The sequence below is a fragment of the Heterocephalus glaber genome, unplaced genomic scaffold, assembly GCF_053883595.1.
Source record: "Heterocephalus glaber isolate CG9 unplaced genomic scaffold, H.glaber_assembly_v1.0 deba00001504, whole genome shotgun sequence".
Taxonomy (NCBI): domain Eukaryota; kingdom Metazoa; phylum Chordata; class Mammalia; order Rodentia; family Bathyergidae; genus Heterocephalus; species Heterocephalus glaber.
Window position 1 is genome coordinate 18,581,585 of NW_028258324.1, and position 23,615 is coordinate 18,605,199.

The window sequence follows — 23,615 nt, forward strand, 5'->3', positions numbered from 1 at the left end:
ATCACAAACTGATGATTGTATTATAGCACACCTTGGAATTAAAAACGTTTAGAACTACATCAGTTCTAGCGAGCACTACACATGGACCAAAAATGAGCTCTCACATATGTTAAGTAGGCAAATAAAAAGCTATACAAAAGAATAACAATTTCTTTTAATGAACAACATGACTAATATTTATTCTACTAGAAGATTAATTTGTACCCTGTAGATTTTGAAACAATTTTATTAGGAATTACTAATGCCGGTTCTTCAATAATTGAAAAAATTGTAATTACTCAAATCTAGATTGCTATTTATAGTTCTGAGTAATTGGATGAAGTATTCTGATCAGTATTCTAAAGTTGCTTTGGTACAAAATGTAGAATAAAATGAAACTGGCAGCACCACAACCAGAGTGATCACTTCACAGCAGGTCTAAAGGACCCTCAGAGATAACAGAACATGAATCACAACAGACATAAATAAGAGCCATTCATTTGATAATTTTTAAGAAAAATAAATCCACATCCAGTAAATTATATTTGAGGCCCAATTTTCATGCTCCAATTATCCCTCAATGACAGCATAAATATGTTTATAATTATTGCTAACATGATGTCTAATTCATATTTCAAGGATGCTTCTAATGAGGAGGCCAATGGTTAGAGTGGCACATTTTAATGCTCAGCCCACTGACACTCATTTTAACACAAGGTTTGGTTTAGTCATTTTTCTTTTCCTTTTTTACAGCTTTATTGAGGTATAATTGACATACAACAAACTGCACATATTTAAAGTGCACAATTTGATACAGTCTTAAATAGCATGAAAAGTGCCTTACAACTTAAAAATTACAAATATTCAATTTAAACATATTATTTAAAAATAGTACATAAGCAGCTCCATATAAAGACTGTGGTTTCCTACTTTTAAAAAAGTGTGATAACTTTCTAAGAGACATAGATATGGATTTATAAAAAGGCAGATGGGAAGAAAAGAAATTAATTCCCAAGTTCCAAATTTATTCAGAAGGTTTAGAAACGCCAAAATTGACAGCCAGTTTCCTTGATCTTCTTCTTGAAGAAGAGCTTGGTGCTGCCTTCTGGTGAGGTGCATTATGGCTGCCGTGGGAGGCAGTTTCACCTTGAAAAGAAGATGCAGCCTGAGCAACCTGAGAGGAGTTCAAAGGGGCTGATGAACTTTCCTGTGCAGTCACTTTGGCAATATCAGAAGACCCTGGCTTGCTAGTCTGTGTTGGGGTGGCTTGAGAAGAGCTCTGGGTTTCTTTATTCTCAAAGTTCTTTTTGTTTGCAACTCTTTTTTTCATGACCTTTAAGGAAAAAGCATCATTAACAGTGTGGTAAAAGAAGTGAAGCTGGAGCTGGGGATTTAGCTCAGTGGTTCCACCGCCTGCCTCACAAGCACAAGGACCTGAGTTCGATCCCCAGTACCAAAACAAACAAACAAAAAGAAGTAAAGCTAGTGTCAGAAAACAGTAGCCATGTGTGAAGGCACATGCCACCAAAAGCAAGACCCTATCTCAAACACTCCCCTCCTCCAACAACAACAACCCATAAGGACTTTTTTGGGTTTTGTTGAGACAGGGTCTTGCTTTGTAGTGCAGGCTGGTCTTCAACTCACTGTGTAGCCTGGGCTGGCCTTGAACTCACGTCAATCCTCCTGTCTCAGTCTCCCAAGTGCTTGCTGGGATTACAAGTGATGCCACTATGCCTCGCAGGATTTGTTAATCACTGCTGATTTGTGACTTCCATTTATAATCTCCAAACCAGATTAATAATTCAAAGAATTTTGTTGCAGTGAAATACTGAAAAGTTATCCGTAAATTAAATATTAAAATTTTATATTCCTGTAATTCAATCACTTTCTGTTAGAATAGCATATTATTACTTGTCATAACAATTATTATTCATTAGAATACAAACTCAGACAGCAGGAACCAGGTCAGATGTGTCACCATTCCTACACAAGTAGTAGATTTCTAGTAGGTACTGAATAAGTAAACTGAATAAATAAATTCTTTTTTCTTTTTTCAGTACTGGGGGTTGAATCCAGGGCCTCACACTAAGATACATCTCCAGCCCCTAATTTTATTCTGTACTCTGAGATAGGATCTGGCTATGGTGCTCAGGCTGGCCCCAAACTTGAGGTTTCTTGCCTTAGCCTTCCGAGTAGATTGGATTACAGGTTTTTGCCACCCCACCTGACCAAATGAACACAATTTTATCAACAGGTTTTCAACTTTCAAGAAACATTTCTCTCCAGCTGGGGATTTAGCTCAGTGGCACCGTGCCTGCCTTTCCCTAGTACCAGAAAAAAACAAAAAAATTAAAGGAACAATTTTCTTTCTAGGTCTCACCTGCAAAGGTATGAACTGATTGTGCGCACCACCTGGCATTATTCCTCCAGCTGTGGGCACAGCCCCAGGGTACAGAGTCTGATGGAAGGGCTTTCCAGGAACTGGCAATGGTGGACCCCACGGAACTGAGCCAAAGAGACGAGGTGATGAAGGCATTATATTAGCTGTTAAAAACCACAAATAATTTCTCTCAGTAAAATCAGAGGCATGAAATTTAAGACCCTTTCTTGTTAGCCCCTTTTGACTTTTTTTTTTCTCCTTTAGCAAAAGGCCTATGGTTATAGAATAATTACTCTGTGTTGAATGTCAGGATCCTTTCTCAGGACTATGAACTATCTACAACAATGAATGATAATTATGTTGGTCTACAAAGGCCAATAGTACCATATGCTATATGAACTTCAGGAATATCTGCAATTACATTTTTAAAAAATAACAAAAGGTTATGTTTGCCTTATGAGAAAATACTTTGTACTATATTTTGATATCTCAAACTTTGAACTCTTAAACTCCCTCCCCCGAAACAATACTCCATTATTCTCTTATTTCTTCCCTCTTCCCAAGCCATCCCAAGATATCATAGCTTTGCCTTTCAGATTTGAAAAAATATTAAATAATTCTCCACCTGTAAAAAAAAAAACAAAACAAAGAGACAAAACTATTCTTTGGGAAGAAAAGCCTGGCACAAAGAAAGCAGTCTTAAGACTTTCACCTGGCCCCAGGGCTAAGTTGCTTCCATAGTGATCTCAGCCTACAAAAACCCAAAACAGCTCAAGTCCTGCAATCTGATATGTAGAATCTTTCTTTTCTCTATTCTAATATTTGCAATTCAAAACTTTTTTTTTGGTACCGGGGATCGAACTCGGGCCCTTGCACTTGCAAGGCAGGCAGTGAAACCACTGACCTAAATCCCTGCCCCAGTTCAAGACTGTTTTTCCTTTTCTGTTATTGAAAACACATTGAATCAATGATTGCTAAACCCATTTTGTCTACCCGAGCCACATGGGGAGTTTGTGCATTAAAGATACCTGGACAGGCAAACTTACCCAGACCTGCTAAGCCATACTTGGGAGCTCAAGAATCTGTATTATGATCAAGCTCCCCTGTGTTTTATATGCAGACAGATAGGACCAGCACAGCATTTGGGAACTACTGCATTTAATAGTGACAACCAAGACAAAGCACAGTGCCATTGAAGAAGATAAGGCACTACGCTCAAACTGTTTTTCAGAGAGATAAAAAAGCAGTCACACATGTGTTGTAGTAGAGCTTAATTTAAATTCACAACTTCAGAAAACTTTGTGTCAGGAAAGAATCAGTATATTTCAGTGTTCTGAATTATACGTGTACAAATTCTTGGATGAAGAAAACCGTTAAGAGGTAGGACACCAATGATATTATCTCCAAGCAGCTTTGGTGGGGTCATAATGTTTTTTTTTTTTTTTTGGTACCAGGGATCGAACTCGGGACCTTGTGCTTGTGTGTCAGGCGCTGGAACCACTGAGCTCAATCCCCGGCCCCATAATGTTAGTTAAAAGATAAGTTGATGTGGGGCTGAGAGACAGCTCAGTGGTACAGCACCTGCTAGCATCCACTAAGCCCTCAGTTCAATCCTTAGCATAAAAAAGGGCTATGCATCTATGTCATGTATAGGCCAGCTCCACTATTTCCCCAATGAATTTTAAAATTTACAAGATAAAGTGTTAATCTGGTGCTCATTTTCTTCTGATTAACATTTAAATTTCTTAACTCTTACGCATTCACATTATTTCAACTGGAACATCTGGAGAAGGCCCAAAGCATTCAAGTTATAACCTTAAAATTATTGGTAGGCATGAATAATCAACATTAAAAAGGTAAAAATATGAATTGTAAAATATCAACAGGGGGAAAACAATTGTCCCTTTTAAGCAACATATTCTTATAAGACAAATTATTTCTTAGAGAAGTTCATGGGCAAAGTTTTAGGTACCTAACCTAAAATTTAGGTACCTAAAATTAATATTAATTAATTTTAAATAATATGTGTATCAAAAAAAATAATATGTGTATCAGACTCATTTTTTTTTTTTTTTTGGTACTGGGGATCAAACTCAGGACCTTGAGCTTGAGAGGCAGGCGGCGGCACCACTGAGCTAAATCTCCAGCCCTCAGACTCATTTTTGAAGGTGAAAAAGGAAATTATATGTTACAAATTATAGTGTTATTACTACACTAAGTTATAAACATTACATCAATGTAGTACACATTAACAAAAGCATGGCCTTTGAAAACACACCAACTCTGGATGTTGAAACTAGTTCTGCTACTTACTAATGATTGTGGGTAATTACATTTTGAAAAAAGATTATACATATGCAGTGTACTAAAAAAGATTTTCAACATAAACTGGCAACCACCTGTTCATATTTAACAAGTTTGAACTCTGCTCAATAATTACCTTATGCTACTGGCTAATGATTTACCAATTTTAGGCATTTTTAGATATAATAAATTTCTATTTAGATAAAAATTCAGTTTTTTTTTTTAGACAGGGTCTCACTATGTAGTTGAAGCAAGCTTTGAACTCACTATGGAGCCTATGCTGGCCTCGAACTTATGGGGATTCTCCTGCCTCAGCCTCCCGAGTGTTGGGATTACACGTGTGCCACCATGCCCAGCCAAAATTCAGTTCTTTTGCACCATGCTTCACTACTTGCCTTGTCCTTTCAGTTTAAGTATATCACAATATGTATTTAAACATATAATATATAAGCAGTGTTTACAGTATGTGACTGGGTAAGTTTTATCCCTGTAGAACCAACCTGAGTGCTTCTTTACCTGTGAAACTTTTTTTTATTCTAGTTAGTGATTCTCTTTTCAAAGAAGCCAGTCTTGTTTGCATTTATTTATTTATTTATTTATTTATTTATTTATTTATTTAGTGCTGGGGATTGAACTCAGGCAAATGCTTTGCTACTGAGTGACATTCCCAGCCCAATGTAAAAGTTTGCTTTGCTCTTGCAGTACTGGGGGTACTGAACCCAGGATACCTTGTGAATGCTAGGCAAACACTCTTACCACTGAGCTACATCCCCTGGCCCTGTACTTATCCTGAATGCTTTCTAAATGTTGTCTATCTAGCAGATAACCTACTTTATCCATAAGACTTCCCTTTTCTCCATTTGGAACTTGTTACTTTCTGATGTGCAGCTAACATCTTGGAATTTCTATTTATGGCCTATTTATATTAGCTCTACAATCTGTTGTTTTAGTTTTGTAAATCCAGTAACTTAAGAAAGGGTATATAGGAAATAAATTTGCAGGTCTGGAAATGTCTTTATTTTACCTTTGCAATAGATTTAGTTTTGCTATGCAGAGAGAACTAGAAGTTGCTAGAAGATGAAACTCATTCTGCCTCAGGATTATGGGGCTTCAATAGTAACTGCTTTCTAGTTTCTAGGCACTATTAAATAGGAAAATACCCCTGTGATTCTTAATCTTTTATATGTATTTCCCCCTCTTTTCTGGACCACTTGGAATTACGTCTTTATCACTGGTTGTCTTAGTTACTTTTCTCTTGTTGGTGAGATAAAATGCCTGACATCCAAAGTTAAAGGGGGAAAGGTTTAATTAGCTCAGTTTGGGGGCCGGGGATTCAGCTCAGTGGTTCCAGTGCAAGGTCCTGAGTTCGATCCCGAGTAACAAAAAAAAAATTTCTATTTAGCTCAGTTTGTAGAGGTTTCAGTCCATAATCGGCTGGCTCCAAAGTAGGCTGACATGGCAGACAGGCATCAGAGGAAGAGTTCATGGTGGGCAGAAGGTAGCAAAGCAAGCAAGGGACAAGACAAGCCTCTTTCTGCTCCTTATATCGTATCCAAGCTACCAGGATTAGGGCAGTGCCAAACCAATCAGTGGATTGATTTAGTAATCACCCACCCTTAATCCTGCCATTGCACCATGGATCAGTTACACACTCTAGATTCAGCCACCTCTGAAAAAGCTCCACCTATCACCTATGACTGCTTTTTTCTTGGGTACCGGAGATCGAACTCGGGACCTTGCACTTGCAAGGCAGGCAGCGTATGAGGCTTCTGGAGGACATCTAGACACAAGCCATAACACTAGTATTCTGAATTTCAAGGCAACATGTATCTCTTTATTCATGTGCTAAGAATATGGTATTCCTTTCAGTTTAGAGATTCATATCCTTTATGTCTAGGAAATACTTAATCTTCTTTCTTCAATACTTTTTCTCCTTTCTGGTCTCTTTTTCTGGATCTCTAATAAGATGGGTTCTAGTCTTGAACTCCTGGGCTCACGTGATTCTCCCCACCTCAGTCTGAGACAACAGATATGTGGCATCACTCACAGCCACTCTTAGCTTTGACAAGATATCATCTACTGAAATTTAAAATTTTGACTCAGCAATTCTGGTTTTTTTCCCAATTATTCTTTTTTTCATAGAATTTTTTTTCCTGTGGTATTTGGCCTCATTCAAGCTTTATCTGCAGCCCTTTGTTTTTATTTTTTTGGTTGCAATACTTGGAAGCTTTCTTATTTCTTGTATCTGTTTCTACTTCCCCCACCTCTTACCCCTTTTTAGTCCTGGGACTGAACCTAGGTCTCATATATGCTGGGCAAGGGTTCTACCACTGAACTGTATCTCCAGCCTAGTGTCCTTTTTATTTTTTACTTTTTGGGTACCGGGGATCAAACACGGGTCCTTGTGCTTGCGCAGCAGGCGGCGAAACCACTGAGCTAAATCCCCGGCCCCATGTCCTTTTTAATTTCTCTTATTTTGGGTTCTATCTTTTTAGAGATTTTCCTTTAATGTCTTGGATCAGTGATGGTCTAGTATCTAGTCACACGATGAGGGAAACACTACAATTGATTAGAAACAGTGTCTGTGTGGGGAGGGCACAGAGTTAGACGATTTGAGGGCTCCACTCTTGGGTGACTGCTTAGTGAAACAAGTCTTTTGGTTGGGATACCCTCTATAAGTGAGTAGGGCTTTTCTCTGGAGGTCAATGAATTTCTCAAAAGACTTATTCTCTGATTTCCTATCTGGAGAGTACAGCATGGGTGATTTCAATCTGGAAATAGGACGTGGAGAAGGGAACTTAACTTCTGTCTTCAGCCTCATATTTCATTCTCTACTCTGTGTCTGGTGTCTCCACATCTGGAGTGCCCTTTCAGAAAACATATTCAGTCTTTTGCACAGAGAGACAACCGTCCTGGCTGTGTTGGAGAGGGGATGGGAGGGAGTGGTCACTCCACCTATAGACTTTCAACCAATCCCTCTCTTCAGTCCCTGCCTCATCTTTGCCTTTGTTTTGTATTTTTTCTTTTGTCTTTGTTTCTCTTGAGACAGGGTCTTGCTATGTAGTTTAGGTTGGCCTTGTACTCACTACGTAGCGCAGGCTGGCCTCAAACTTGTGGCGATCCTCCTGCCTCAGCCTCCTAAGTGCTGGGATTACAGGCATGCACCACCATGCTTGGTTCTCCTTGTCTTTTCTGATAGCTTTTGATAACTTCCAAATTCTGAATCTTGGGAACTGTGATGAAAAATCTGCTCTTTAGCTCACTTATAATCTCTTCTGTGGAAATCATACTTTACAGTTAACCCTGCTGTGCTAAAACTGGTCACTTCAGACTTTTTCTCATCAAAACCTTTTCAAATTTCTAATCTGCTGATATTTCTTCACTCATCTTTTTGTACCTGTATGTTTACACCTTTTTAACTCTTATTCAGTTTAGTGGACTTTTTGCAAGAAGAAAAGATAACTGCATGTTGTAAATTTACATCTAATCAGCATGGTTGTTGCTGATGTTATTATTATTGTGTTTGTATGTGTGTGTGTACCTGTGTGTGTGTGGACATGGGTTCAGACTGAACTTAGGGCCACGTGCATGCTAGGCAGGCACCCTACCACTGAGCTAAAATGCTACCCCTATTCAGCATTATTAATTTTCTTATTATTGTTTATATAAGGGTTAGATATGTAGAGTTACTCAAATAATATCTGACATACAGAAGTAACAGAAAAGTAATTTTCAAGCTTAAATATATTATTGGCTTTCATTTCTGTAGACACCTTCAGCGTTTAGTTTTATAATAAAAACTGTTTAAATAATTAGATCTTTACATTCCTGAAGATAAAATAAACATATCATATTTTACCTTATTTTGGTCAATTGTTCTAAAGATCAAAGTGGTAAAGACAATATAAAATTTAACATTTTAATTCTGATAGTGAAATTGTTCTACTTAACACTTTAAGGGGGAAACTGCCTCTCATATCAACTCAAGAAGACACTTTTCTTTCTAATGTAATGTTTTTGTAATGGGAATCAGCAAATAAAGGTATGCTTATTACTCAAAAAATACTATTCGCTTTAAAAATGACAATGATTAAAATATAAAGGGGGGGTGTGGTGGCACATGCCTGTAGCCCCAGCACTTGGGAGGCTAAGGTGGGAGGATCACCTCAAATTCAAGGCCAGCCTGACTCTCAAAGCAAGCCTGGCATGGTAGCACATGCCTGTAATCTCAGCACTCAGGAGGTTGAGCCAGGAGGATTGTGGTCAGCCTGGGCTACATAGCAAGACCTTGTCTCAAAAAACAAACAAACAAAAAAGAATCTCACAGTAAGACTTTGTCTCAAAAAGAAAAAAAAAAGATATAAAGAAGATAGCTTTTTGAAAATAGAAGGAAAAAATGGAAACAAAGCTTCTATACATAGGGAGCGGAGGGGGACATGGGGGGATGGGAAAAAAGAGGCAGAGGTATTGTGCACATTCCCTATGATGAGTGTTATCGTTATGTATGTCTAAAATGTACCAATAAATGTTTTGCTATTAAAAAAAGATAACTTTCTCAGGAAAAAGACTAAGTGATAAAAGAAATGACTAATCAATTTAAGATTTGGGATCACAAAATTGTAAAATGTTAGCATCAAAAGGATCCTGGACTGTTTGCTACAAATAAGAAAATGGAGTCCCAAAGAAGTTACTGGTATTTTTACCTGTAATTTTTATGTCTGACCAAAACTCAAACTGATCTGTTGGCTTGGCCACTTCAAAGAACCGCCTTCCTGTGCTTGCTATGCTAGGGAATGGAGGAAAAGAAATGGTATTTCTGGGTGACTTTGCAGACTCCAGCTTCAGGCTGACATCTCACAATTTCTTCTTACATTCTTTTTTTTTTTGGTACTGGGGATCGAACTCGCTTCCTTGTGCTTGCAAGGCAGGCGGCAGAACCACTGAGCTACATCCCTAGCCCCTCTTCTTACATTCTTAAGACACTAGGTAAATTTTTGGATTTTAAAAAAATGATGCTTCTTAAGGAAAATTAGTTAAAAATATCAACTCAATGACAAATACTTAGAAAAGCAAAATATCTTACCAGGAGGTTGGGGAAAAACTGGAGGAATGGTTCCAGGTGGTATAGCAGGAGGATAATTTGGAAATAGTGGTGGAGGCAAAGGAAAATTCACTCCTAAGGAGCCCTGTGGAAGTATTTAAAGTTATAAAGTTTCTATAGAAACATTATAGATTTTATAGACAGGTCACAGACAGTTCTTACCAGTTGTTGTAAAGCAAAAAGTGCAGCTTTCTCCTTGGCTTCATTTTCAGAGCGGCACTGTGGCCCATGCACCAGTAAACCATTTGATAATTTTACCTGGCAAACTGTCATTGTCTAAAAAAAGAGAATATGGATGTCTATGAAATTATCTATCTAGAAAGTCAATTTCTCCCAAAGCTTAGTCTAAACAAGTAGAATAATATTTTTCTCCCCTTCCTCCTTCCAATCCCCTCCCTTCCTGTGAAAGGTCTTGGCATCCTGTTAAATGACCATATATATGAGAGTTTATTTATAGTCTCTCTATTCTACTCTATTCTATTGGGTTTTTTTGAGACAGGGTCTCATTATTGCCTTAGCCTCATGAGTGCTGGAACTACAAGGCATGCACTAACATACCTAGCTTCTACTGGGAATCTGACAGGGATTGCATTGAATCCATAGATCACTGGGTAGTACTGCCATCAGTGCTTCCTTCATTAAACTTATTCCTAAGTATTTTATTCTTCTTGATGTTATCATAAATGGATTGTTTTCTTAATTTTCTTTTCAGGTTATTCACTGTTAGTCTATGGAAGTAAAATTGATTTTGTATTAATTTTATATTCTGCGAGTTTTTCTAATTATTAAAGTTTTTAAAATAAAATATTTATTGTTTTCTACATATAACACAAGATTTGTTTGTTTTTTGAAACAGGAACTTGCTATGTAGTCCAGGCTGACCCTGAACTATGTATCCAAGGCTGGCTTCCAACTTGTGGTAATTTTTCTGCCTCAGCCTACCACACTTGGCTCCATATAACATAATTTTACTTTTTTCTTTTTAATTTGGATGCTTTTGTTTTTCTTGACAAATGACTCTGTCTAAACTTCCAGTACTACTCTGAATGAGAGTGCCACAGTAGTCCTTGTCTTGTTCCTAATCTTAGAAGAAACTGCTTTCTGTTTTATGTGAGATTGTAAGAAGAACTTGGATGTAAAGAGGATATAACAACCTTTCTTATAGCCAGTAGGTCTCAGATGCAGACTGGGAACCTGTGGAGGTCCCTTAAGATCCTTTTAGAGGGTCCCTGAGGTCCAACTCTTTTATAGTAATAGTAAGATGCTATTTGCCCCCTTTCTCACTTCCTTTCCTCATTTCTTACAAGTACAATAGACCCTCAAGTTATGACCGGCCTGACATAGGAACAACTTGGGTTAATCAGGTTAATGGAAGATTCATCTACCTCTTGTTATCTATAGTGTGTACCCAGGTAAACATCCAGATCTCTGCTGTATTGACTTACAACCAATGTGAGTTACAACCGGCCCTTGGGATCCAATCCAGGTTGTAAGTCAAGGGTCCATTGTATATAGAGGATAAAACACTCATGGATACAGTTTCAGATTTGAAATTGCAACTAACCCTTAAAAAATTAAAACTTTTAAGTTTTAATGTATCAAAGAATAGCTACTGAAATGTTCTTTTTTCAATTATTGTCTATGTGATACCATATATTTCTACTGAAACAACATATTGCAACAGATTGATTGAAGTATATACAATAATCTAGCTACTTCTATTATTTTTTGGTACCAGGGATAGAACTTGGGACCTTGCACTTGCAAGGCAGGTGGTGGAACCACTGAGCTAAATCCCCAGCCCCTAGCTACTTCTATTAATCTACAGATGGAAAAAATTTTGAAAATGTACAGCAATACCAGCCAGGAAAGGTGGCACACCCCTGTAGTCCTAGCTCTCTGGGAGGGTGAGGCAGGAGGATCAGAAGTTTGAGCTTAGCCTGGGAAACTTAGCTAGATAGACCCTGTCTTTAAAACATTAAAAATTAAAATTAAAAAAGGGCTAGATGTGGCTCAGTGCAAAGGCCTTCAGTTCAATCCCAGTAGTGGGAAAACAAAATTAAAGGTATACCACTCTCTTCTAGCCACTTTTTATTAAGAAAAACAAAACAAAAAAATGTTTTATTCAGTGTGGCAGATCAAACCCAGGGCCTTGCACACACTAGGTATACCATACCACTGAGTTATATCTACAGCCCCAGGACACTTAATAAAACTAAATTAAGAAACATATAAGACTTACTAGTTTTCACTTCTATATAATAAACACAGATGTAACACAAGTAAACAAAACTTCTTTGGGTTCCTCCAGAATAAATGAGGGAATTTCAGAGACCAAAAAGTTTTGAAAAATTATTGCTATACCCCAATATCCCCAACTCTGTCATTCTGAAGAATCTTGCCGGGATACCTGCTGCCCAGGTTTCTTTCTGTCGGCCTTTGTGAGGGCTCTAGTTATGTCTAAATGCAACAGCCTGAGTGAGAAACAAATCTATGCTGTTCATAAAAATTTAAAAGCCCCCTTATATTTTCCTAGCCAAAGACTGTCAATCAATTATTTAAGCTCAGTATTAGAGAACAGATATAAATTGAGTAGAGGTATACTCTACCTGAGGTGTTCTCAGAAAGGAGAAATCTGGTTGTGGCATCCCAACAAGGGAACAAATTCGAGCAAGTTCAGTTACTGGTGTGGACACAGAAGAGACCTGGCTGGGAATAGGCCAGCACGTACTGTCCACAGACGGAATACTGTGGTATTCATTGGCACGGTGAAGCTTGTTCATATAAGGCGCTACAAAAAGACAGATATATCTGTATTAATAAAATGGTATCTCAAATTATGCAACTATTGAAAGGTTTTATAGTAGACTAAGCAGAAAACTGCTAGAAATTTAGTGAAAAAAAAAATGAGTCTCAAGTGCAAGGACCCAAGTTCAATCCCCGGTACCAAAAAAAAAAAAAAAAAGAGTCTCTCATGAAATAAATAGAATTATTTAGTATTGCCTACAATTATTGAAACTTTGATGAAATTTTAGATGATTTAATTGATTAATGATAAATTATTAAGGTAATTTAAAAATAGTATTTGATTGCCAAAAATTTAAATCCTGTACAACTAATGATTTTACCTGTTATAACAGGTAAAACTAAAAAAAAAAACAACCAACAACAAAAACAGGTCAAATTTTAACAAGCAAATGGCTTTCTTGAGCAGATTCATGATTAATCCTAAAGTTTTGAGGCTTTGGCTTCAGTCTAATTCTTGCAATTCCATCTTATATTTTGAGATATATGAGATGAATATTTTTGTTGTTCTAAAATGATACTTCTTAAACATTTTTTCTGAAACTAAGCTTTTTTTTGAAACTAAGCTTTTTAAATATACTTAAAAACAAGATGGTTCCGGTGCTTGCCTTGCAAGCGCAAGGTCCCAAGTTCGATCCCGGGTACCAAAAAAAAAAAGCATTCAGAGCATGGCGCAGTGGTTCTGCCACCTGCCTTGTAAGTGCAAGGACCTGAGTTAGATCCCCAGTACCAAAACAACAAACAAAAAAACCCAAGATGATTAGGGCTGGGGATTTAGCTCAGTGGTTCCGGCACCTGCCTTGTAAGCGCAAGGTCCCAAGTTCAATCCCCGGTACCAAAAAAAAAAAAAAAAACCAAGATGATTAAAAATTTCTGAATGTTCACATTCTTTATAATCAACAAACTCACTACTAAAACAAAAGCATACCTCAGTGAAAAATTAATCTAAATTTCTAACCTTTATAGATTAAAAAAGAGGTTAAATGGCTTGCCCAAAGTCACAGTGCCAGTTAATTCTATAATATGGGGCTGAATTTGAACTACTGACTGCTAAGGTCTTTATGTTTTGCTTCATTTATATGAAATTAAGTGAAACTTAATTTATTTTTCTCTATTTCAGGAGTGTATTTGTCACTATGACAAATACTTTCCTAATACTTCTTGAAAATTTTAGTTAATTGATTTTAACAACATTCAATGAAGTACAAATGGAGATCAGCTCTACTTTTGTTCTAGATATTGATTCTTAATGAACTGAGTCTGATTACTTAAAATTTTTTTTTATTTCTCCAAGAAACATCTGTTCACATTTGTTGGACTCAATAAAGTGTAAGGGACAAAGGGGATGGGGCAATGATGGATATTCACTGAAATCTGGCTATGTACTATGTTATGCTACTGCCTTCATATGTAAAATAATTATTCAATGTTTCCAATGTCTACCATCATTAAGAATTTCAAGTGATTTTATAGCTTTCTCTATATTTATACTGGTCAAATTACTTTAACATAATAATATTAATATCAATTAATTACCACCTATGATGTGTCAGACAGTGGTAACTGATTTGTATACATGTTATATGATTATCATAATAGTCATCTGCAATGTATGTTCTCATTTTATAAACAGGAAAAATATCTTAGAAAAATCAAATGTGCTTAAATTATATAATCATGTGTCAGATATGGTGGCGCACAACTGTAATCCCAGCACTTGGGAAGCTGGGGCAGGAGGACTGCTGCAAGTTCAAGGCCAGTCTGGAGTACATAACAAGACCCGGTCTCAAAAAAATATCAAACAAACAAACAAAATCATATATAAATTATTGAGGGAAAAGACTAGAATGTGAAAACCTCTCAAGGTTTGGCTATCTATAGAATGATTTTTTTTTTTTTTTTGGAGATAGGCTGGCCTTGAACTTACTATGTATCCTAAACTGCCTAGAACTCACAAGGATGCTCTTGCTTCTGCCTCCTGAGTGCTGGAAGTACAAGCGTGTGTCACCACACCAGGGTCAGAATGTATTTAATAGAACAATTTAAGTGATCACAAAAAGATTTAAGGACTGTAGATATTTTGGTCACATAGCTATATTACTATATGAATGACACAAGTAAAAAAATGATACTCAAAAATAAAAAAGTTTTGCCAGGCATGGTGGTGCATGCCTATAACCCCAGCACTTGGGAGGACAAGGCAGGAGGATTGCCATAACTTCAAGGCCAGACTGGGCTATACAGTGAGTTTAAAGCCATCCTGGACTACATAGTGAGACTCTGTTTAAAGGAAAAAAAAAAAGTTTTATGTTTAAAAATCACATGATAAAAGAACCATATGAACTTAATTTTTTGAAACGATATTCATTATTAGTAACTGTACTCAGTTTACTTACCTAATTTCTTATTTTGTTTAGGCTGTGAGGATAGTCCATATTCATCTCTTCTATTAGAAGAAACAGTAACTTCATTTCCATATCGTTTCATTTCATTCTTAGGGTCCACTGTGTCAGAACCATCAATTTTTAGAATTTCTTTAAGCATTCGTGTTCCCTTCTTTTTTGAAAATCAGTCATATGGAGATGATGGGGGTGGGGTGAGGAAAGTTAACATTAGATTTATACAGCTTATCTTTTTGACACTTTGGTGTTTTTCGTTTTGGCTTGTTGGGGATTGAAACCAGGGCCCTGTGCATGGTAGGCAAATTCCCCACCCCTGAGCTACATCTTCAGCATTTGATCCTTCTTTTCAAAGTTCCATTGTTACATAAGATGTTAACTATATTTGTATAGGGAATAAGGCAAATCAAGTCAAGAAATCCATATTACTGGATATAGAAACAATATTTATCCTTTGTTTAACTTCTAGCCTAGTTCCTTAGTAGCAATGTTTGTGAATCAGAGGAACTATGGTCTAAGACAGTGATGGCAAATCTTTTAGAGACTGAGTGCCCTAACTGCAACCCCAAATCCACTTATTTATTGCAGAGTGCCAACATTGCAATTAAACTTGAATATCTGATACTTAGCTGCTGGGGTGATGCTCGGGTGACCTGAGTCTCATGCCAACAGAGAGGGCTCTGTGTGCCCACTGCGGCATGCATGGCATAGGTTTGCCACCCCTGGTCTAAGAGGAGAAAAACAAAAAAGATGGCTAAATTGCTCAAGGCAGCCTGTTTTTCCTCATAGCAAGACCACAGTAATGGAACACACCAGCCTGCATAAGGGGAAACTGTTTGAACAACTGCATGGGGCATGTATACATGGTCAACAGCATCACCATAGTGAAAAAGTTCTTAAAGTATACGAACCATAGCAAATGACTGTGGAGACAAATGCTCTTCATTTGGAGGCTCTCCATGATGAGATGATGGTAATTCATTTTCTTTAGAGATATTCAAGGATGCTAAAAAGTTCTCAATTCCAGAGTTAGGCTAAAATGTAAATATTTGTTCATGAAGATGAAAGTACAAACATACAGGAAAAAGCTAAGAGTTTTACGCAAAAAAACGGTAATTCAGTTTTCACTTACTCACCTTCCCAGGTGTTAAAGTGTGCAAAGAGAAAGTAAAGGATCTTTTACCTTATCAGTAGCATTTGGGTAACCAGTCACAGCCTTTTGGATTTCTGAGACTTCAGGACGTTCATTTCTCTTCAGTAACTTAATATTACATTTGGCAGACCCTCCAAAAGCCTATAAAAAAGTAAGAATGAACTTTCTGTATAAATTTATAGTTACTACTTAATAGTATTCTAAATAAGTTGGTGGAAAATTTTTATCCACTGCTTTTCCTTTTCCATCATATAAACTTGGATGGTGAAAAAACTGTATCTATCTTTTTTTTTAAATTGTATCTATCTTCCTTAGCCTGTAAATGAGATTTAGCATATTCCTCAATTATAAAGTAGGCGATAAAGCACTGACATGAACTGCATGTTAGTGTCCCCCTTCTCAAATTCTTGTGTTGAAACTCTAGACCCCAAAGGGATAGTTTTAGGAGGTGAGGCTGTTAGGACGTAATTTTGTTTAGATGAAGTCATGAGGGTAGGACCCAAAGGATGGGATTAGTGTCCTTAGAAGAAGAATAGAGTGGTTTCTAAATACTATGTTAGAATTTAAGAAGGGCCATCTGCAAGCCAGGATCAGAGGCCTTATCAAATTCTAAATGTATTTCAATATAGCTGTTTTGTTTTTTTTCAAATCTTATTTTGTTTTATTTTTTTGAGACAGGGTCTCGCGATGCAGTTCAGACTGACCTTGAACTCACTATGTAGCCCAGGCTGGCCTCAAGCTCACAGTGATCCTCTTGCCCTAGCTTCCCGAGTGTTGCAATTATAGGTGTGCGCCACCACACCTGGCTACCTATTTTATTTTAGCATTAAAAATATTACCCTTTAGTGCCTTCATCTTGAACTTCTCAGGCTCCAGAATTGTGAGGAAGCCCGGTGTGACAGCACATAGCTGTCGTCCCAGCACTCGGGAGACTGAGGCAGGAAGTTTAGAGGGAGTTTGAGATCAGCCTGGGCTATATAATGAGTTTAAGGTCATCTTGAAGCACATAGTGAGACTCTGTCTCAAAAAAACAAAACAAACCAATAAACAACCCCCCCCAAACAAAATACAAGAAAAAACCCCACCCAAACGAAAACTACACCCAGAATTGTGAGGAAATAAACATCTGTGATTTGCCACTAAGTCTGTTACTTTGTTCCAGCAGCCCAAAGTGAATAATAGTGATTCTCATTGTATTTCAGTGTAAGTGGTTTTCTTTCAAATCTTATGTATTTTACTTTAGCATTTAAAACATTATCTGGAGAATAATAGCTTCACTAACAGTCCAACTGCTTCACTAAAGATGTTATTGCACAAAAATTGTTATCAATCCCTTGTATAGAAGAAAGGCAATTATAGCATAAGAGTTTCAAATGCAGAGAACATTAAAAGTCAATTAATTAAACTACTGGTATTTACACATTAATGGATTCCATTAATGGGTTTCATTTATCTGTTACGTGTCAAATAGTCTAACACTTTAAAAAAAATTTATTTTTGGTACCAGGGATCGTGGGACCTTGTGCTCATGAGGCAGGTGGTGAGCTAAATCCCTGGCCCTAAAAAAATTATTTTTAAAGTTTGCAGACTTGGGATTGGATGAAGGCCCTTACAAATGCTAGCCAAATGCTGTACCAGTGAGCTACAGCCCCAGCTCAAGAGATCACTTTTTAAAAAATATGTAGTACCGGGCATGGTGGCGCACACCTGTAACCCCAACACTCAAGAGGCTGAGGCAGGAGGATTACTGCAAGTTCAAGGACAGCCTGGGTTACATAGTGAGACACCATCTCAAAAATAAAAAACCACCACCACCACCACCACTAAAAAGAGAAAAAACCCACCCCCCAAATATATATTAATGCTGGAAATGGTGGTGCACACCTGTAATCCCAGCACTCTGAGGGGGCTGAGGCAGGAGGATTCTAAGCTTGAGCCCAGCTTAGGCAGTTTAGCAATTTAGCAAGACCCTGCCTAAAAATAAAAATTTAAAAAGGGTGAAGGCCCTGGGGGGTTTACTCTCTAGTACCACAAAGAAAAGTATCACAATATAATAGGCATATAGAAAAGTGCACTTATCATAAATATACATGTCTAATTCTTTGATTAAAAAAGTACACCCCTTATCAGAGATTATATAAAATAAAATGTGACCTCAGCTTCTCCCATACCAATTTAATTCTACAGAATGTATATAGTAGTGGTGAACCTATGACACATGCACCACAGCATGCTGTTTGAATCACTGAAAACTCTAAAAGATTCACCTTCACTGGTATATAGTCTGTTAAGTATGCTACACGGTTCCTTACACTATCATTGTAAACAGATATATATTCTTGCATATTTTATATATATATGTGTATGCACCTATATAATCAGAGATACAAGTGATGAATAGCTTTAACTTCACTTTAAAGATGAAGAAATTGAGGCTGTGAGAGGTGAGGAATTGCTCAAGCCCACCCAACTATTAAATAGCAAAATCAGGATTTCAGGTGCTCATAGCTCCAAATCCTGGACTCCAGCTTGGATAGTTCCATCCAAATATCTATCAGCCTGTACTTCATGAACCTTTTTGCCATATCCATTATAGATTTGTTTGCAAAGTTTGCAAAAATTCAATCAGATGATAGAGCCACCAATTGAATTAAAAAGTTGGCTACTAGAAATTTGACTTTAAGTAAGATTACCTGCTTACTGGACATTTTTTGTGACCGACACTCAGCTTTAGGACTCTTACACTCTTCTTTAACTAGAGATAAGAAAACAGAAATTCTGGTGAATGAAAGTGCTTACTGCACAACAATTAGATTTACCAAATATTTGCCATAGTAAGGCACTGTGTGAAAAATTGAGAGAATGCCAAGAAGATGTAATTTCTGATCTTAAGGAATTTATAATCTAGGTGAGTGGGAGAAGAGATACTTGCAATTAGTAATAAAGGAAAAAGAAAGTGGTATGTGAATTGGGCCTAGAAGAATGGAAGGGCAGAAAAGGAGGCTAACAAAAGCAAAAGGAAGAGTGGGAGAAAAAATATTAAAAGAGAAAGCAAAGACTGTGTTTATGGAATTCTAAATAGACTACTTTTGCTGGCAATTAAGGAGTACATGGGTGCAATGAAGCAAGTTAGAGTCATACTCTGAAAGATACTGAAGAGTATGGAATAGGCAAGAGTAGGCCAGAGGCAAGCAATTACAAAAAAGTTTTGACTAGGTAATTATCTGACCAGAACTGTGTTTTAATAAGATTAATGCACTTTCATAATGGATACAATAACTAGACATAAAAATCAACAAAGACACAGAAAATTTAAACGCTATAAACCAAGGAGTCTAAGAGATGTCTATAGAACACTTTGTTGAATAACAGTACAATACACATTCTTCTCAAGTATGGAACATTCTTTAGGACAGACCATATACTAGGCCACAAAACAAACCTCAATAAAGTTAAAAGCACTCAAGTCATTCAGACCACAAAGGAATGAAATAGAGTAAGTTATAGAAGAAAATCTGGGAGTTCACAAATAGCTGGAAATTTGAAAATACATTCCTAAATAAAGCATAGGCCTGGGCTACATAGTGAGTCCAAGGACAGTGTGAACTAAGTGAGACCCTGTCTCAAACAAACAAAACAAAACAAAACAACTAAAAAAGCATGGGTCAAAGAAGTCACTGGAAAATTAGAAGAACTTTGAACAGGATGAAAACACAACATACTAACCAGGAGTGGTGGCACATGCCTGCAATCTCAGCACTTGGGAGACTGTAGCAGGAGGATCAACGTGCTGTGAGTTCCAGGCTAGCCTAGGCTACACAGTGAGTTCAAAGCCAGCTTGAACTACATGCTGAGACCCAGTCTCAAAAAACAAAATAAAACAAAACAAAATGACAACACATCAAAATTCATGTGATGCAGCTAATTCTGTGCTTTGAAGAGTATTTACAGCTGTAAATGCTTATATTAAGAAAAGAGAAGGGGTTGAAGGGAGGGGAGGGAAATGGGGGGAAAAAAAAGGAAGCAAGATATACCATGTACAAGTACAAATTCCCTATTAAGAATGTTATCATTATGTATATCTAAAACGTACCAATAAAAAAATTTAAAAAGATAAATCTTTCAAATCAGTAACCCAATCTTCTACATTAAGGAACTAGAAAAAAGTATACGCTAAATCCAAAAGAAGAAAGAAGGAAAAGTAAAGATTACAGTGGAAATAAATGAAATAGTAGAAAAACAATTGAGAAAATTAATGAAACCAGATTACTTTTAGATGGGATTTTGTTTTGTTGCCCAGGCTGGCATCAAACTCCTGGGCTCAAGTGATCTACCTCTTAGTCTTCCAAGTAGCTACGTCTACAGGTATGTGCCACTGCACCTGGCTAGAAAGTGGTCTTATAAAAGGAACAAAACTGACAAATTTTTAGCTAGACTAACAAAGAAAAAGCACAGAAAGTGGAAATAATTAGAATTAGAAGTGAAAGTGGGGATACCACTATCAACCTTAGAGAAATAAAAGATTATAAGGAAATATTACAGACATTATATGCCAATAACAACTAATCTAGATGAAATGGAGAAATTTGTATAAAGATGCTATTTAAACTGACTCATGTAGAAAGACAATCTGAGTAGAAATATAGCAAGCAAAAGACACTGAGCTGGTAAATATAAAAACTTCCCGTAAAGAGGTTGGGTGGGGTGCATATGTGGGAGAGGGTAGATAAATGGAGGCTGTGTTTGATCTGTACATGGTATATGCGTGTGTAGAAATACAATGAACCTCATTAATATGTACAATTAACACATGGTGATTAAAAAAACCCCAAAACAAAACAAAACAACAACAACCAAAACTTCCCATAAGAGAGGTCTAGGTTCAGACTGTTTCACTGGTGAATTCATCAAACATTTAAAGAGGAAGTAATATCACTTCTTCCCAAACTCTCAAAACATAGATGAAAAGGGATCATGATACCAAATCAAAATCATCCCAAGAAAATTACAAGTATCTCTTATGAACACAGATGCAAAAATCTTAAAAAAAACCAAGCAAATCAAATCCTGTAGTATATAAAAAAAGATCATCAACTATCACTTAGGATTTATTACAGTAATGCAAAGTTGATTCAACATAGGAAATATAATCAATGGCACAATACATATAAACTGAATAAAAGATCATCTCAATAGATACAGAAATAACACTTGAGAGGCTGTAGCTGTAGATCAGTGGCAAAGTGCTGGCCTACCATTTGTGAGGTCCTATTTTAATCCCAGAGGAAAAAAAGATAAAATCTAACACTTCTCCCAGATAAAAATCAACAAACTAAATATAGATGAGAACTTCCTCACCTAATAAAGGACATCTATGAAATACCTATAGCTAACACAGTAAAAGATTGAAAATTTATCTTTAAGGTCAAGAAAAGTCAAAGATGTCTGTTTTCAGCACTTCTGTTCAACACCAGATGTGGTTCTAGACACAGCTATTAGGATAGAAAAGAAAAGGCAACCAGACTGTACAGGAAGAAGAGTATCTGCAGATGCCACAATTAGGGATAATAATCAAGTTCAGCAAGGTAACAATATATGCAAAATTCAATTTTATGTTTACAAATAACAATGAATAATTAAAAACATTTCCATTGATAATGGCATCAAAAAATAAAATAGGAATAAATTTAACAAAAGAAGTATAAAACTTGTACATTAAAAACTACAAAACACCTCTGAGCTAGGCATAGTGGCACACACCTATAGTTCCAGCACTTGGGAGGCTGAGACAGGAGGAGCACAAGTTCAAGGCCAGCCTGGACTACATGGTGAGTTCAAGGCCAGCCAAAACTACATAGTAAGACCTTGTCTCAAAAAACCAAAACAAACACAACACAACAAAACAACACCCCAGAAAAAAAACCCCAGTAGGGCCAGGGATTTAGCTCAGTGGTTTTGCTGCCTGCTGTGCAAGCGCAAGGACCCGAGTTCAATCGCTGGTTCCAAAAAAATAATAATAATACATTTTTGGGCTGGGGATTTAGCTCAGTGGTTCAGGTGCCTGCCTCGCAAGCACAAGGTTCCAAGTTTGATCCCCAGTACCAAAAAAAATCACAACAAAACCCCAGTACTAAAACAAATTAAAGAACACTCAAGTGGCTGGGCATGGTGGTGCATGCCAAATGCCTAATCCCAGCACTCGGGAGGCAGAGGCAGGCAGATCCCCACTAATTTGAGGCAAGCCTGGGCTATATAGAGAGTTCAAGGGAAGTTAAACAATCAAAACAAAACAAGACCTAAGTAAATAGAAAGAAATCTTGTTTTCATGCCTGGAAAGATTTAATATTGTTAAGATGACAATCCTACCCAAAATTAACTACAGATTTAATGTAAATCCCTATGAAAAATCCAGCTGCAGTTTTTGCAGAAACAGACAAGATGATCCTAAAATTTATATGGAAATGCAAGGTACCTAGAACAGACAAAACAGGTTTTTTTTGGTATAGGGGATTGAACTCCAGTCCTTGAGCTTGCAAGGCAGGCGGTGGAACCACTGAACTAAATGCCCAGCCCCCAGACAAAACAATCTTGAAAAAGAAAAAAAGTTGGGGGACTCAAACTTCCTGAATTAAAAGTTTACAACAAAGCTACAGTGACTGAGACAGTGTACTGTGTATGTAAGGATAGGCATGGAGATCAGTGTAATTAGAGCCCACAAGTAAACCTGTAAATATATAGAGACTTTTTATGAAGATTCTAAGAGAATTCAATGGGGGAAAGAATAGCCATTTTAACAAATGGTAATGTGACAACTGGATATCCAAATATGAAAGAATGAACACTCCTATCTAGTGCCACATATAAACATTCATTCCAAGTGGAAAGAAACCTAACTGTAAACTATAAAACCCTTCGAAGAAAATACAAATGTAACTATTCATGACTTTGTATTAGGCAATGTTCTCTTAGATATGACAGCTAATGCATAAGGAACCAAAGAAAAAGTTGAAAAATCCATAAATTCCCCTCATAAAAATTAAAAACTTTCATACTTATGGACACTATAAAGTTAAAAAATAACTCACAGAATGAGAAAATATTTGCAAATCATAAGCATGTAGCATTTTGAATACATAAAGAACTCTTACAAATTAAGAATAGACAACCAGTACAATAAAAAGTGAAACAATGATTTGAATACATTTCTCTGAAGATAAACTGAAGCCAATGAATACATGAAAATCTGCTCAACATTGTCTGTCATTAATGAATTGCAAATGAAAATCATAAGGAGATTCCACTTCACACCTATGAGGATGTGTATCATCAAACAAATGGGCAATAATAAGTTCTCTGGAGAGTGTGGAGAAGTTGGGCTGGACCCTCATATTGCTAGTAGAGTGCACCCATTTTGGGAAACGGTCTGGTAATTTCATAAAAAGTTAAAAAGTTATGGCGATACTATATGACTTAGTAATGGTACTCATAAACATA

The 23,615-nt window shown here is 36.8% G+C and overlaps 1 protein-coding gene across 3 annotated transcripts in view; it reads right to left on the bottom strand.

Annotated features, from left to right (window-relative positions):
- Positions 1 to 728: 728 nt before the first annotated feature.
- The window catches only part of Xrn1 (5'-3' exoribonuclease 1), a 111,000-nt gene continuing 88,113 nt past the window's right edge, over positions 729 to 23,615 (bottom strand). The window contains exons 34-42 of one of the 3 annotated variants that reach the window (XM_004834376.4): positions 18,815 to 18,876; positions 16,152 to 16,262; positions 15,880 to 16,002; positions 14,966 to 15,125; positions 12,374 to 12,555; positions 9,927 to 10,040; positions 9,747 to 9,849; positions 2,360 to 2,523; positions 729 to 1,312 (exon numbers count right to left, since the gene is read on the bottom strand). In XM_004834376.4, coding sequence (XP_004834433.1) covers positions 1,004 to 1,312; positions 2,360 to 2,523; positions 9,747 to 9,849; positions 9,927 to 10,040; positions 12,374 to 12,555; positions 14,966 to 15,125; positions 15,880 to 16,002; positions 16,152 to 16,262; positions 18,815 to 18,876 — 1,328 coding nt within the window. In that variant the 3' untranslated portion in view covers positions 729 to 1,003. The remainder of the gene's footprint in view (positions 1,313 to 2,359; positions 2,524 to 9,746; positions 9,850 to 9,926; positions 10,041 to 12,373; positions 12,556 to 14,965; positions 15,126 to 15,879; positions 16,003 to 16,151; positions 16,263 to 18,814; positions 18,877 to 23,615) is intronic. The other 2 variants (XM_021252656.2, XM_087186281.1) reach the window with 2 other exon arrangements.